Source organism: Bombus pyrosoma, linkage group LG11 (genome assembly GCF_014825855.1).
Source record: "Bombus pyrosoma isolate SC7728 linkage group LG11, ASM1482585v1, whole genome shotgun sequence".
Lineage (NCBI taxonomy): Eukaryota > Metazoa > Arthropoda > Insecta > Hymenoptera > Apidae > Bombus > Bombus pyrosoma.
The window spans coordinates 6,380,431-6,397,766 of record NC_057780.1 but is presented as its reverse complement, the minus strand read 5'-3'; the positions used below and the strand labels follow the sequence as shown (position 1 = coordinate 6,397,766).

The window sequence follows — 17,336 nt, the reverse complement described above, 5'->3', positions numbered from 1 at the left end:
ATAATTCTCTCTAAATATACCTACTACGATAATTTCTAATCAAAGAACAGGACGTGATAGAGTCATATTTTTCAAATCCTTATCACGATGTTTCAAGAGGATTTCGTTTAACTGACGAACGTACGTCGAGGATTTATTCGCAGACTTTTCTACTGCTTTCAGTTCCGATGATATTTCATTCATCTAAAGTCCAAACGAATCGATTTAAATTCATAAGAAAACGCGACATGAATATATATGATTGTCTCTGAAAGTCTTACGTATTCCTTGTATCCCAAATATCTGTTGTATTTCTGATTATTATTGTAAATTTGTTTCACTTGTATCATAAAAACAAGACACAGTAACAGACCACCAAGCAACACAAGCAAGTTCGTATTTTGAAAGCTACGTAAAACGAGCATCACTGATTTTGAGGTTACTTTTATACTTAAAAAATTTGATTAACTGGAACAATGACACGTGAAATATATCTAGAAAATACTTTTATCTGAACGTGGTTGTATCGAAATTAAGAATTTCACATCGCGTTACATATTTGCAAATATCTCGTTTCTAAAACAATTATACTATCACATTATACATCGCAGGAAACGTAATGACTATAGTTTAAAATGTCAGTTGGGTCGAACTGGGCAATGATAGTATCTATATTCAACGCTAGGTGTCTCTACTATCTAATTTAAACGCTTTATCAATTTTATTGATTTATGAAATTAATTGTGAAAAATGAAATAATTAGAAATTCATAAATAATATTTATTAAGCTAGTTATTTATCATGACAGTAATGATTTGATATGTATCTGAAATAAATTGAATGATTGAACTATTATTCGAAAGACATGTAATGACTCAGATTAGTATTCGGATATTTCGAGAATTTTTAACACTATTTAGCTTGTTTTTTCTTAATTAAGAGATGTATATGCATTAAATAAATAAAATACATGTTTTATTAACTTCAATGTTTGTTTTAATATATAACAAAACATTCTGCTAGCTATCTACTATAAAGAGACGTATACAACAATACTGTCACCCACATTACGATTTTCGAATAGTAATGCATGTCACTGTATGTACCAAAGATCTTTAATAGAAGAGATGAAAGGATTTAAAATGACATACATATATGACATCTAAAATATGGTACAATACACTTACTCTATTGAAATAAATTACAGATTCTATGATATATTGGCTATGAAATAAATAATATCCCATCTGACGGGGAAATAACATAGTTGTAAATAATGGGGTATTAAGGCTAAGTTTCATATAAACACGGTAAATTAAGTACAGATACACTCGCAGTTGCTTCTCTATTTATTATTTAATTCGATTGTGTAACTGCTCTTAAATAGTGCTGTCTCCATTTCTTTCAATCGCATTGTAAAATGCAATTCTTGTTTGAAGTGATGTTAATTCGTTCTGAAATTTAAATAAATTTTATGTCAGTTCCATAACGATTGTTCTTCTTTTTCAATAAAGTAAATTATTATTTTATACATGTGTCATAGAATTTTATTCTTTCAAGATTATTTCATTACAAAGCTAGTGAGTTATAACAAAGCAGGGGACGATAGGTAAAGCACAATTCCATGAAACGCAGATAAGCTTACAAAATTAAATGCACACAAAACAATATGGATGAGTGATTAATAATCATAAAAATGCGTGAACGAACTCAAAAAGTGATATAGAAATAGGAAGAGAACACTGCATAAAGGCCACTTGTGTCCTTGTTTAATAAATCATGCACATTCGTGCAGTAAAGTATAACGTGAAAGTCTAACACCGATTAACGAGTGGCGTTAGTGTACATACTTAATTAGACAAGGATAGAGGGGTTCTTTTTCTCACATGACTCGCGATCTCTTACAACATAACGTAATAATAAACAATAAAATAATTAATAAAAAATGAAATAAATAACGACACAAATAATAACATAATTTTTAAACTTCAACATTATAGAAATGATTTATTATCCATAACAATATGACTTTGCAACAATAAATGTAATTTTAACAATAACGATGAGTGAAAAAGGGAACACAAAAATTTTGTTCTTATTTTCAGTCTTTAAGTAATTTGAAATAAGAAGTTCTAGTTTTTCTTTCTTTGAATAACCCCAAATTAGAAAACAAAATGTCATTTTTAGGGCTATAGTTGTCGCGATAATGCGATTTTTTCCATAAGTTACAGTTAATTTTCGCGCGGTCGAGTTAAAAACGACGCGTGATGCCATTAAGTGGCCTCGCCCGTTACTTTGAAAGTCTCTAATCGCCTGCTGCGAAAATGAGACAATTATGCCAACATTTTTTTAACCTTTACGGGCATCTAATCTATCTTGAAGGCAATCGGTCCTAGAGAAACGTTCTTTTTTTTAAATTACGTAAAATGATTCCGGAAATCGATAGAAACAAGTTCCATTACGATAGAATGAGAACTGCGAGTTTCTTTTTTACAACAAAAGTTTAATTTTCGCTATATCTTAGTCAAGCACTTGAATATAAAAATGTTTGTTCATTTGAATACCAAAATATAGGTCTTTCAGATAGCGTAGAAGGTCGAAGGATAAACCGAGATAAGCTGATACGATTTTATCGCAAATTAAAATTTTTCGCTTCGTAAGTCAACAAATTGATTGTACGAAAATTAACAGAGGAATCGATTCGAAATTTGCAACACTGCTTTGGTATGACTAGTACTTATTTATTACAGAACCTTACAATTTGTACGACAATTTTTACTAATGTTGCAAACATCTTAAGAAAAAAGAACTTCTTTTGCGTTTTTTACTAATTTTTAACCTAACAATTGTGCTTACCGTAACGAACAGGTCTCATTTTCCAGATAATTTTATTAGCTACAACATTCTACTGAAACGTTTTCACGTACGACAAATAGTTTCAAAGATATAAAGCGAAATGTAAAAAAAAAAATCGTGTTTGTTTCGTTTAATCGATATTTCATTAAAGGAAAATTGTTTCAAAATCGCTTATTTTGTTCTAAATATCGTTTCGAATTTTATGCAAAAATATTTCTATTATCAATTTGTTCCTGGATCTTTTACGCTTAATTCGACTGGGCTAATAAGGCAACGAAATTTTTCTTTTTTGCTACCAAAAATCTATGTATTTTGTGTACGTAAATTTCTAGCGTTTTTCATCGTTAGAGTTTAAGGGAAGCATTAGTACATATAGTTATTACACCATTTTAGCTCGTCGACCTTAAAATGAACTTGGCTTTATATCTCACTTTTTTCCAAACAACACTCCATTCTAGATTGGTTGATTTTTGGTTGTTAATCAAATTACGGACTACGGGGGTGCCGGGGAATCAAATCCGGGCCTTTTAATTATTTTTGTAACTGGGTAACTTACCCACTATTCCGCTGCCATCCAATTATCTATGTACATATGTAGATATTTATTTCAGCCTGATGGCCTAGAAATTGGACTTAGTTTTATATAGTTTATGAACATAAAAGAAAACTACAACTAAACTTACAAATAACTATAATAATAACATAAAAATATATCAATTCCTTGATTATCTGTTTCATCTCCTCTAAATACTTTATTTTTATATAGACATTTTCACCATTACAGTTCATGCATCTATTTATTTATTCCACCATTCATTACTTATCTATTATTTAACTTGTACTTTATTTCTCAAAAATTGAACTTTTCTTCACCCTTGTCTTTTGCCCTTCCTCTTATTCTTATTCTCCTGCTTCTTCTTTTCTATTCCCCGCAAGTAGCTTAACGCTTCCATATTTCCACCTTCATCGGGAATTTCCTCGACTTTAGGTTCCTCCTTCCAATCCATCAACGAGTCTTCCCCTTTTCCACATGACGTACTATCGTTTCACCTCCTCCTTCAACCAGAATTTACTCGCCTCTTCTAAGCTACGCATCTGGCCCTCACCAAAACCATCCTCCAGTTATCTCTAGATTAATGACTTTGACTGACGATAGTAGACTGACAAGTACTGAAAACTATCTTGCTATTGAGCTAATAACGATAGTAGCAACGAAATTTTTTCACTGATCAATTTTGTCGCCCGGGAACATTAATCTAGATGAAGTAAATGAACGAATCTTTAAAACCAGTTTCACGAATGTCATCTTCCATTACATGAATGAGAAGTTATTGGTAAAAGGCAGCTTCGGTAACCCTGTATTATGTACATCATCTTGTCCCTGGATACATTTGCGTAAATCGTGTTCCGGTACAGTTAAACTAAATTCCAGATGTAAACGAAATACATTGGTAGCCCTTGTCGAACTTGGTAATTTTTAAACTTCGAATTTAGATCAGTTTATTTATTTATTGCGAGAAGTCGATATAAATAAATCTGAATTTCAAGGAAATTCATAAAACGTAGCATATATTTTGTTGAAAATATGACAACGTGAATTCGTGCTCGCCATCCATATGCAGATGCGCTAGTTACAGCAAATAGTAACTAGAAGATAGTTCCAGATACAATCGATAGATTTAATCGATAGGTTTAAGATGTTCTTTTGTTTTTATCCCTAGTCCATGTAAGAAAGTGCAATAAAGGTTTTTCGGCTCAGAACGGTGTGATAGATTTATCCAAAGAATAAAATAATAGCTGTTATGATCCTACCTCTAAATACAGAAATAACAACATATTTTTCTTTATTTTCCAATTTATCCGGTTAATCGATGATATCCTCTGAATCGGTAATTTATCAATAACGTCAGAGACGCACGTACAGGAAGTTTTATTTTAACATTTCGTGTACAAGACAGTTCCGAGTAGTACAAGACTAATTTCGCATTACGCTCGTGTTTGAATACTTTCGACGTGATTCCTCGTATTCTTGCGTATACAAGATAATAAGGGCTATCATTTATAACCAGATACCTATCGGTATTATTAATGGTAGAAAGAGTAGATTTTATCGGTGCTGTATCCTCTCTTTGGATACGAAATGCCGATCAAGAAGGATCACGTGTGCCACTGTTTCTGCTTAAGTGGCGTGCACTGGTCAAAGCTACTATAATGTATTTATACCTCGTCCATTTTACTGTTCGTGAACCAGTGATGAACGATTTCGTCTCAACGAAGAGAAGCCATCGTTATTTATACATATTACCGTACGAATCGAATTTGAAGGAACGGGTTTAAAGATATTTTTTTTTCGTTAAGTAATTCCAGTTTGATGATTTATCGTGCCTGTAAATTATCCAGCCGTAAATTATTTATTCACATAAATTGAATCGAGCGTAATTCGTCGCTACCGTGTGTGTAATCTTCAAAGTTACATCGACTCTTCGGATTTTTTTTTTTTTTTTTTAATAAAATCTCAGCTCGTAAGCTGAAGCAGAGATTCTCTTCTTCTTACCTAAGGCTGAATTTTTTAATTACGTTCAATCATATTTTCCCTTTGATCGTTCTCTGATGACCTCTCAGTAAGTATGCGCAACGATGCCTTAGAATATATCGAAACAACAATTTTGAAGAATATTTATTCACTTTCAATATATTTCATGTATTTAGATGTATATCGATGTTAATCGAATAGAACTTAGAATTATTACGATACAATGACGCTTTATCATTTCAAATAAACTTTTCAACAGTATCTATCACTTTTTATATTTTATTTATTAGACGTTATATACCAATGCCAACGGTTACTTTCATCGAATAAAACTTAGAATTATTAATATCTTTGTTATCACAGCGATCAAAATTTCGATATTATTTCATCGACAGATGAGCGAACTTATTACTTCGATCTGGTATACATTTTCAATCTGTGCAGAATTTAATGATCATGATATCACAATAAAACGGTACACGTGTTACAATTGTTTCTTTTTAATCAATGTTGCGTTGTATATCGTAAACCCCTTGTTTACATCTTTGCTCGAAGTAATAGTAGAAGACTTGCCCTAGAATAAATACGAAACCCTTTAAGCAACGATTAACGATCCCTTCGTCTGTATGAACGAGCACAGGGTACATGATCCATCGTGCAAATCCGATAAATCGCGTTAGACATAGTTTATACTGCTAATTGTTTAACTTGTTAACTGGGCGGTTTTTTAAATAATTAATGAAAGACGAATTAATTCGATCGAATTCTACGCAAATGTAAATGAGTTGATATATTTATTATCTTTAATATCAGAATAATAATGAGATAAAGAAGGAGGAGATAAATGAATTATTAAGTACAAAATATTGGTAATGCGAGCGACGAGTTAACTCGTCTTTCCCCAGTTAACAAATTAAGGAGCTACTTATATTTAGGAAATTAAAAACTACATATCTTTCAACATTTTTCTGATCCAAGGAAATGTAATTTTTAAGAAAAATGCTCATTGTACAAAATAGTGGATATTCAGGTTATACAATCGTGCAAGTGTTGCAAAAATATGGCGGAAAATGGCATTTTTATATGAACAGTTAATTTTTGTGTTATTTGCTGATGCAACGATTGCCAGATTTTTTTAATACTTTTGGTATCGCTTTTGATAGTAATCGCTTCCTGGTTTAAAGCGCTTAAATATTCGACAGGCTTGAAGATACAAAAGATATGAAAAAGAAATTGATAATTTCCTGGGTTTATGTAGCTCCTTAAGAATCAATTCAACTTACTTCGCGTTATTTTCTTTTCTTTGTTTTTATTTTCTCTAATATTTAAAGAACATGAAAGACACATTGTGAAATTAAGGCTTATCGTCTTCTCTTTAGAGTTTTTCTTTTTTTTTTTAAATTATCGTCTAACGAAATCAATCGTATTTTTATATTTAACAATTAACATCTTATTGACCGCCAATTTGCATTACAACAATTAACGTGCTGGTATTTTATTAAATAGAAACATTTTATTTGATTTCTCGTGGTTTGGAATGTTCGTAAAATATTTTCCACGAGCACATTAACATCTATAAATATTTTACCAATTCCATTTAATTATTTTGAGCTTGTTTCATTAACGGTAATCGTAATTTAATCTTAATTTTCACGATAAAGTTATCGTAATTATAAGAAGATCGCTTAGTTAATACTAGACATCTAGTAACGTTAATAATAAAATAATCTATGTATAACAATAGAAATTTAACAATTAAAGAATACAATATACCACCCCTTGTTCGTAAATTTTTATTTTCTATTACATTTTATAGTTCGAAGTTGAAAGTACGGTAGAATGTAAAAATATTCATAAATTATCTAATCTAACTTATCCCATGAATCATGTTTCTCGTGAATTTTATTCGCATTTCAACGTAGTTATATTTTTATCGTCGTATAACTACGCTACATATAAACAATTCGTTTCTTGATTACAAAATACTCGAACGTCATTTAATGACGTGTCAATAAATACAATAAATGTAAAAGGCGTGTAAAGAGAAATTGAACGAATGTGCGCATATGAAAAAGAAAACTCATTTTCGAGAACACGTTGAAAGAATACAAAGATTAATGAAATATATTCTGAAATATTATTTCATAGTGATATATGCTTATGTCGATTCACGATTATTACTTATCAACTGTTTCTGTATTTTTCGTCGTCGTTTGCTTCGAGTACAAAAAATTATAAATAAAAGTTCACACGAGATTACATACCTAAAATAAAATCTAATGAAAAAAAGAAAAATAATTCTTGCAATTAAATTACATTGTACATGTATTTACAATACAAGTTCGTAATAATTTTAACATCTTAATGTTAAAATATTTAAAGACATGTATTAAAAAAATGTATCGTTTCCTTCAAAATATATAAATATCCTTCATCACACCCTTTATTAACTCACCTTAAGGAATCAATATTATTTCTTTTTTTAAACAACGTACAAACTATGTTAATTGCCAACAACTCAACAAAAGGCAAAGGTGTGTTTTATATTATTAGTTTCATATTTTTGAAAAAAGAAAAAAAAAAAGAGTAGAATATATTCGTCACACGCACGTGTCACGCGCGCGAATTTCAATTGCGAAATACAATCATAGGAACAAGATCAACGGTCAATAAGACATTAAAATATAACGTATTTATATACATATGTAATATGTTAAAGATATTATAATACACTTGACTTATAGTTAAACGCAGACATAAAATTAACCCTTTATACGAGTAACAATTAAAGTGCTTCGTTATTCTAATCGTAAACCAGAATACAGTAGCACGTTTCGAACGATACAATAATTTACATAAAAAAAAAAAAAGAAAAAAGAAACAAACCACATAATTAGTCGCCGATTTTTCGATTCGAGAAGGAAGGTAATACGCTAAATCTAAAAGGTGTCGAAAGAGTATAGCGTTAGATTTGTTTCATCGGTAAATTGGGAATGTACTGCAGGTAAAAAATCTTGTGTCACTCTTCCTGGATCTCTATTACTATCGTTTCTTAATTATATTTCCTATTTTAATCGAATACTTTTCATCTCAGACAGGATGAAGTTTCGTAATGCTTAGCTGCACGGACGAAACTTGCAGAAATTCCTATGACGTTATCTCTTAATTAAAGTTCTAAACAAAATACAGCCATGATCGTTGATCAGTAAAGATCAGTTTTGTAATTCGAGTAGCTCCTCTCTTCGTTTATTTATCTTTTCCAAAAGAAATCCACCGTATCGTTTTTCATTTTTACAACATTACGGAGAACTCTTTTCTATTTAGCAGCGTTCCGTTTAACGTAAATGTAGTTTCCTGCAAAGACGACATCAATTATCTATTTCTATTTTCTCACTGTTCCGAAGCATTTACAGATTTAAATCGAAAGTTTGTTCCACTGATACCGAGCCAGATAAAAATGATACAAATTCTACAATACGTAGACTCCTACCACAGACACGAATCGGTTTCGAAATATGATGGAACAAAGCTTGCAAATTATTATCACCGTTATTGCTATTATTATTAGCTTACGAGACAAATTACTTTCTCTCAGAGAATATAGTCATCGTATTTATAAGCTATGCACAAGTGTTTTTGAAGTTTTAAAATATATAGATAAAAGTGGTAAAAAGCGATACTGAAAGTTCGTTAGATTAGTAAGATGCGGTCTGCAAATGCAGAGCAATTCCATATTTTTCCGTTTAATACGCGCGTAAGCATTGTTGTGTTATACATAGGGTTGATCGTAAGTAATCATTAACAGTATCTGAAATAAGTTTGAGAGGAACATGAAGCGATAACATTCTTGGTAATTAATTCGTAGGAGTGCGTTATTAGAAGCTACGATTGCGATATTATTTGCGGATGAAAGCTATTGCTTATGAAAGTATTATACACGTCAGGCTGTTCGTAAAGTTTCTAACGGACAATCCTATACACCTGCAATTCCAGCAAAAAAGGCAACAATGTTGTCTTCGAGAGCAAAATAATTTTAAAGATGTACGAAGATGATCGTCTTGATTAAGAACAATCACGTTGCTTTGCGATCGGTTGTCTTAAAAACCGATTAGAAAAAAAGCAAATGCTGCGAAGGAAATGGTAATTCGTTTAATGATTCGTCTAGTTCGATCGAGACTACGTACGAAACTCAGATATTTTGCTACGAATTTTCCAGATGCACCGAACGCAATTTTATCTTAACACAACGATTCAATTTAGAAAGAAACGATGAAAACCTGAACGAACAATGCATTTACACAAGATTTTTTACTTGAAATGAAAATAAAAATGAAGAGAGAGGAAGATTCACTCTGAAGAATCTTTGCTTTCGATTATCATGATAGTTTCGCTATAGTTAGCAAAGTAATGGCCATGGGTGAAGACAGTAATTGAAATATCACTTATTGGTCTCTTTCTGACATCTTTTTCGTTAACGAATCGAATATACGATATATATATACACGATGTATATATATATCCTTTATAAAATAAATAAAGATTTCTATCTTAACATATAAACGTACACGGTTTTGTCTACTACAACAGTGTACAGGTACACAATACTTCCAGTTGATGATACAGCAATGCCGTATAGTAGAACATCTTGGTTCTACTTCTACACAGGGTGAGTCACGCAATTATTACAAATCGAACTATCGTGTTGAAACCTTCATATTACTATACGTACTATTCTTTAATATACATATAAGGTAAACCTTGAGTATTAAGGATCATCTGCTTCTTAACTTGTTTACAAATGTTTCCTAAATGGATTTTCCTTGAATCCTCTTTAACATCCTGTAGTAAGAGGTATTTTTAATGTTTCAATAAACCATTTAAGAGTCCGTATTTATATAACATTCTTTTCTTATTTTCATCTATCCAGTATTTCGTCATCGTTTCTCGTAAAAGAGATTGGCACACGCTGTAGTCTGGTGATACTTTGTTTCATGAGAAACCCGAAATGTTCGAGGACGTTCACTCATCGTTCGTCTGTCTGTTATTTTTCGACACGTTTTTAAATAAATTGTCCAACATATAGTTCCATAATATCTCGTTTCATCAAGTGAAATGGTCAAAGATATTTTGGCTTCTGTAACGGTTTACGTGGCTCACCTTGTGATGCTTCAAAGCACCATGCATACGTAAATCGTACGATATATAGGTACTATCAATATAATTATATCGAAAATGATTTAGAGACGTTAGCACGCATACCTAGTAGGTCGGCTATCCGAATTACGTAAAAAGTTTTAATAGAAAATCAATGGGCGAGAGGGACGTCTCCTAACTTTTCTGCTTTTTCCTCTCGTCCTCTAAACACGTACGTCTACTGTATGATATTTAAGAACCTATACTTTCATAATCTAAAAATGTATACAGATTCGAAATGGTGTTACGATCTACAATTGTAAATTCAAATAGGATTATACATAGCTCCGTGGAGTTTTCCTAATTTTTATTACTAATTCACTTACTTGCCCCTTCCTTTTATTTAACTAACGATCTTTACTGTAATACTTTGCATTAAACGTTCGTAATGAACAGTCCACTCATTATTGCATCATATATTTGCTATTATAACAGATTCCATTGCTTTCGCGGGGAACCAGGGATTCGAATAAACGCGTGAATCTCTCCACGCTATCGGAGATCTTTCTTTACAAATATCTTTCTTTTTTCTACGTTTTCTTTTCCAACGTATTCTTAAGATAATATTGTGCAAATGTATTCGTAAACGATCACGATTGAACGAAGAATCAGGAGACTCGATGGAAAAGCGGTACAAGTGTACCTTTTTCTTTTTTAACGACGATACAATTATTTGTATGGAGCAAACGAACAGATTGAAAGAAATAATTTAATCCATGTTACGAATTTGCCAAACGTATCTGTATCTTTAGCTATTTCTTTCTACCGTTCTTCTGCTTCTGAGCAGCTTATACATACATTAGTCGTATAATAAAATGCAAAAACAATTATGTTACTTTCTGTAACATAATTTGTTGAAATTGTTCAACGCATACAGACTTTTCTATAGAGAAATTGATTTCCAAGTATCTCGAATTGAACGTATTATCACCTGTACCACTTTCCGTCTGAGTCGCTCAATTGTTTATATTTAAATCTACAATAAACTTGCAAACCTAACAATACGTACCATAATTGTCCAACAAGCAACGAATGATATTTGCGTGCTTCATCGTGCATCTTCGATGACATACTATAATATAGTATACGTATACAATAAAAAATGGTCAATACTGAAAATTTTGCTACCTCTGCAACCTTTCCAAGAAATTCGAGACTAATTAAGCGGAAAGAAAAAAAAAAAAAAAGAAAAAAAGAAAGAAGAAGGAAATAAAATCGCCTTTCACATCTTAGCATATGTAGTACGTTTTTTTAAAGTTAAACAACTTTAGCGTAAGTAGGATGAAGAGCACCAGATACCAACAAGAATATCTACCACAAATGTAGTACAAGAATAAAAATGAACGTTAACACCGCGTTTGCCTGCTCTCCTCTCCAATTAAAAAATATAGCGTGCCTTCTCGCGAACAACGAGCAATATATATCCTCTACAATCAGGGGAAGAATATTTGCTCGCTTATTCTTTCTCCCTGTCTATAAATAAATAACGCTCAACAAGAAATAAATACCTCTTCGCTGAAATTACAAACACGGTTGCATTGCCTGTACAAAAGTTCTCGCATTAAACGCGACCATCGATAAGAGATTAACGATATTTGCCTATCATTGCGCTAACAACGAATTATACGTATAAGCAATAATTCGGTTACTCATCGATAAAATCGGCTAAAAAATAAAGAGAAACATCAGCATCTAAAATAGACATAAAATAACAAGAACCAGACCTGTGCTAGATCTTCCTCGAACGGACAATTTGGACGAAATAAGGGATAACGACGACGTATCGATAACACGAACGTCCCTTCAACAAAGCTAGGACATCGACAAGACACATATAATATATGTATAGTTCGCTCTTCGCTTCCACCAAAAGAGAAAAGTAAGAAAAAAGTAAAAAAGAAACGAGATGCAGGTCGTCCCGGTAACCATGATACAATCGGCAAGGGGATGATTCTACGTGGCAAAAATAAGTCGACAGTATAGAAGAAAATTTATTCGTACGGTGCTTGGTTTTCGATAGAATCGAATTTCAGAACATGCCGATATGCGAGCTTAGCTAATTACCGATAAATACGACTGAACGATCGATGGAAGATCGTTGTATCGTTACGATCCGGCCTCGTTTTCACGAGAATAGAGTTTCGACGCGTTTAATTAATAATTGATAAACCTCCGAATTTCGTTTTCGCGGCAACGAAGTATCATGCGAGAAAGTGTTACTTTGTACTTTCCACTTGTTCTCCCATGTAAAATCGCTTGCTTATCGATTGCATCGTTAAAGGGACACTTAGGGCATGTAATAAAAGATGAGAGTTCGTATTAAAACTGACCACAGAAGCTCGATGGAAAGTAGAGAACGTTGATAAAAGAAGCTTCGTCGCGAAGCATCGTATGAAAAAGAGAAATTCGTACGTCAAATAATCCGTTCCATCTCATGAAATATCGCTGCTTTTCGCTCCTTTCTCTTTGTTTTTCTTTTCTTTTTAATTGGAATTCGATCAGCATGGAACACCAGCCGATGATGATTATGATGATTATGATGGATCATGTTGAAACAGGCTACGTCTAGAAGAATCGCCGAGAATGTGGGCGGATGATGAAGGGTCCCCAGCAGCGCGTAAGGCAGTTTCGCTGTCGAACAATAAAATTCGCGACACCAACATTCGGACACCGTACGTTTTTCCTATAACTCGACTTCAGGCGGCCAGTAGCATGTGCTTTTGTTCCCTGAGACCAGACTAGCTCCCCAGAGACAATTAGAAGACGAGTCACGGTCTTGGTGTGGTCAGCAAGCGAAGAGCTAGCTCGTTAGGTCAACAGTTGCGATTAGTAGAGCCATTATTCACCTGTGTACCGCCCCCTGTTTCGTAATCGGCCGCACGGCGTTTCTCTTCCATCAAGCAATGACTCCGATCTTTGAACAGGTTCGCCACGCAGTTCGCCTGCAAAAAAATGATTCGAAGATCGTCCGATTATTATTAGCCGTGTATTTGTTCGGGAATTACGCGAGCCGTTCGAAGACCACTATCGATCAACTCGGTAAATTGAAAAGCAAAAGGAAGTGACGATGTCACTTATCTTTGAAATTTACCAAACGCTATTTTTCAAGTTTGTCTGCGAACTTGCTCAACTATCAACTTTCTTTTCTTTTTTTTTTTTTCTTTCTCTTCGCTTTTGAATTGGACGTTAATCGTGCAGGTGAAACCGAGGAAATTGAGAGAAAATGGAGTCGATCAATTTCGCTTCTGGGAGACTCGCATATGTCACGTATATAGATCGCACGGCTGCAAACACGATAATCCACGATTTGTTCATTTTCTAACACGTGATATCATACAACGAAATAAATCGTATTTTCTGTTTTACATAGGGAAGCAGTTTCAACGCTCGATGTTCAATACTGATCGATCTCCTATTACCAAAATTGTCCCTATTATTTGATTTTGGATTGTCAAACGTATATCTCTGTATCCTCTTCGAAACGATCAAAATATTGCTCGTCGTAATATTAAAACGTGGAAGATGTTAAAATATCGCACGAGACTTCGCTGTTCCTTACTTTAGCAGCTATTTTTCAAAGACCGACCGAACAACGTTAGAACGTAAAACGTTCTTTTCATTTGCAACTATGCCGCGTTAAAATTCTCTGCCTCTTAATCGCGAAGAGACGTTGAAATAGAAAAATCGACAAACACGTACTCGCGTTTCTCTGCTGCGATTTTCGTACACAGGCTGACCCAGTGAAATTTCCCTCGAATAAATAGAACGCAGATGAATTAGAGTCGCATTGTATGTACGCAGAGCGTCTCGGTATTGCCGATTAGTTTCCACGAGCGAATACGGCCAACGGAGGTCGTAAAAGTTCGAACTCGATACATCGTATATTTCATATTCACGATCGCGTGTAATTTATGATCGCACAATGGGATAGTTAAGGAGAATAATACTCACCACGACTAGTGCCACGATGGTACCAAGGGTCGAGCCGGCCAGAACATCGCTCCAGTGATGTTTATAATCAGAAACTCGTGACAATGCCGTGAACCAGGCCATAAGTATACACAGAAGTTGCAGGAAGTGTTTCAACAGCTTGCTACCCTTCCATGTCATCCTTAATTGTAAGTACAGCTACAGAACACCATAGAAACAAAACAAACATAGAGAAATTGCACACACCATTGAAAGAGTTATTATGGAAATGGAACATTTTTTGTCCTCGTAACGTGGTATTGTCAACACTGTAAAAAAGCAGAGAAAGTAAAAGGTGTGTGCGATGCAATCCGCGAGATAAAGGCGAAGCATAGTAGGTTGGCGATGATGAAACGTGGTTTTTCGAAAGTGTGAAATTAGCCAATCGCGTGTCACGCGTATGTCAATCTTTTCAGCAGCGAATTTAACTCCACCGTCAGTCTCGTATTTTCGTATCTCGGTTTTCCTCTTCGGTTCCAAGGAAATTACAATGGAGAAAGATCTTCGACGTTGTGAGAAAATATCTAACGGGAGGTGACGCGCGTTCGGTGCCAAGAAATTCCACGGTAAAACTGTTAGTTTTTTCGTTCGGTTTTCCGTTAGTCGAAGGTACGAGTAGTCGGGATATTTGTGTAAACTTTTTATAAATCTGAATCTGAGAAATACATTACAAAGGCTGTTGGAAGTATGAATTTAGCACTTGACAAGAGAGAATATTGTGTAAATTTATGTACAAATGTTAGGACATGTGAACGATAGTTCAAATAATGTCGATTTGTAGATGGAATTTACAAGATTGTTGATTTTCGATCGTTGATCTTGCGAAAAGAGGAAAAAGCTGGGAAGTGCCATCGATCAAATGATAGTTCGGACGATGTTGATTTGTGAATGGAATTCACGAGACTGTTGATTTTCGATTGTTGATCTTGCGGAGAAAAGCTGGAAAGTGGCATCGACAGAAATGTCTCGAAAGAGTCTGTTGGAAATATTTCAGGATAAACAGCGTTGTATGATTATTCGTCGTTGCAAATAAAGAGAGTAAAGAAGATAGACGATTGGATGCTGCATAAACGACGGACAGGAGTTGAAACGAGTGGTGACAGTAGCGTCATTATTCTCGAAAAAGAAACAGAATGAACTGGAAATAATTGTCGATAGTGCGCTTTCCACTTGTCGTTTATATTCATGTATTCGTAATTTTTTTCCAACTTTAGTCGATCTATTATCATATAAATTGTTTTCGAGTAAAAAAATTGTAAGAACACCGGAAAGATAAAAATATATAGAATTCTACTTAACAAAAATTACGATAGCTTCCAATTATATCTTTAAATTATGTAAATTGCAGCTTCTTCGTAAAAGAATTATCGTTAATTAATGGTCGATACCAAGTGACCATCGATATACATAATCATTTGGCTGAATTCTCATAAAAGTAATTGAAAAATTACAAGTACGTTAACATAATGATAAATGTTCTGTATGTCAATGACGTTGAAATTAAAAAGGGAAATATGCACAAAGACGTTATATAAGGTGGCTTTTTTACGCACATTACGTAATGCTTCATATCATAATGATACACACGTGTAAAGAAATAACAAAGTACTCATTTACGCACTTACGTTATGGTATTCATTTATTTCTCCGAGTACTCATTTATTTCTTCTTCACTTCAGATATAGAGAATGACATAAACATTAAACAAGCATTTCATAATTTTGCTCGTGACAAAGTAAAAGAAGCTTATATCGTATCTATAACTTGCAACCAGATTGGAAAGTAAACGCTGAACGTAATTGAAAAGAATGTAAATTTTATTTGCTCCATTTGTTTATACGATTTTTAATTTCAATCGATGTTCCTGTCCGTTTGATAAGCATTAAGTCTCATCCGCTATTTGTTTAATTGACAATTAATATCGATCACGGAACAGATAGTACAAGATAAGAATAATATTTTAGATTGATAATGTACACAGCGATATTTTCACTGCGTGAAACCAACGTTGCAAGGAAAACACGAAACTTTGGTCAAAAGAAAACTCCGTGTACTATTTTCTTTTTCCAAACGCATAACCTTTAACGAAAATAATTCTACGTTTTGATCTATGAAAATTTACATATCTAATGAGTACACGTAATTATAAGAAGAAATAAAAAATGAATCGATAACGGAATCAGGCGATCGTACATAATCATAAATTCGAAGAAAAGACGAACGAAAAGGAGGAACTTACCGCGAGGTAGATCATCGTGTAGGCCGAGAATGACGAGTGTCCTGAGGGAAAGGATAATCTGAAACGATCAACGTTATAAATTATACCGTGTCAAATAAATTTCATACGTTGTTCCTATCAAAATTTTTCTTTGTTCGCAGAAAAGCTACAGACAAATTTTCTTATCGAAAAACTGTCTTACTCATAAATAGATCGCGGATGTTCCTGCAGCTTTATATTTTTATAAACACATATTTCTATGAATTTACTGTGCTCCGCATATTTATGCACAGACTTTCGTACATTACGTACATTCCACGCATTTCTGTACATTGAAAAATTCCCATAAAAATTGCATAAACATCAGCGGTGTACTCGCGAGGTAATTTTAATATGTTTAACCAATTAATTAAAAGACAAGAAAGAATCGAAAAGTTTGTATTTTTAATAATCGATCCTTAACAGAAAGCACGTTGTTGATTATAATATAATACATCAATTCTGGGAATATATAATAAAAATGCCTAATACGATAGAAATGAAGAAAAGATTGAAAAGTTCGCGGAAGTTTGTATGACGTCAATTTAG

The 17,336-nt window shown here is 33.4% G+C and overlaps 1 protein-coding gene across 9 annotated transcripts in view; it reads right to left on the bottom strand.

Annotated features, from left to right (window-relative positions):
- Positions 1 to 952: 952 nt before the first annotated feature.
- The window catches only part of LOC122572555 (putative phosphatidate phosphatase), a 58,324-nt gene continuing 41,940 nt past the window's right edge, over positions 953 to 17,336 (bottom strand). The window contains exons 5-8 of one of the 9 annotated variants that reach the window (XR_006318495.1): positions 16,770 to 16,827; positions 14,513 to 14,689; positions 12,892 to 13,503; positions 953 to 1,433 (exon numbers count right to left, since the gene is read on the bottom strand). Coding sequence is in view for 3 of the 9 variants with exons in the window: in XM_043737626.1 (XP_043593561.1) it covers positions 5,853 to 5,942; positions 13,408 to 13,503; positions 14,513 to 14,689; positions 16,770 to 16,827 (421 nt within the window). In the remaining 6 variants the exon portion in view is untranslated. Of the gene's footprint in view, positions 1,434 to 4,746; positions 8,723 to 12,891; positions 13,504 to 14,512; positions 14,690 to 16,769; positions 16,828 to 17,336 lie in introns of those variants that run through there. The other 8 variants (XR_006318496.1, XM_043737627.1, XR_006318492.1 and 5 more) reach the window with 8 other exon arrangements.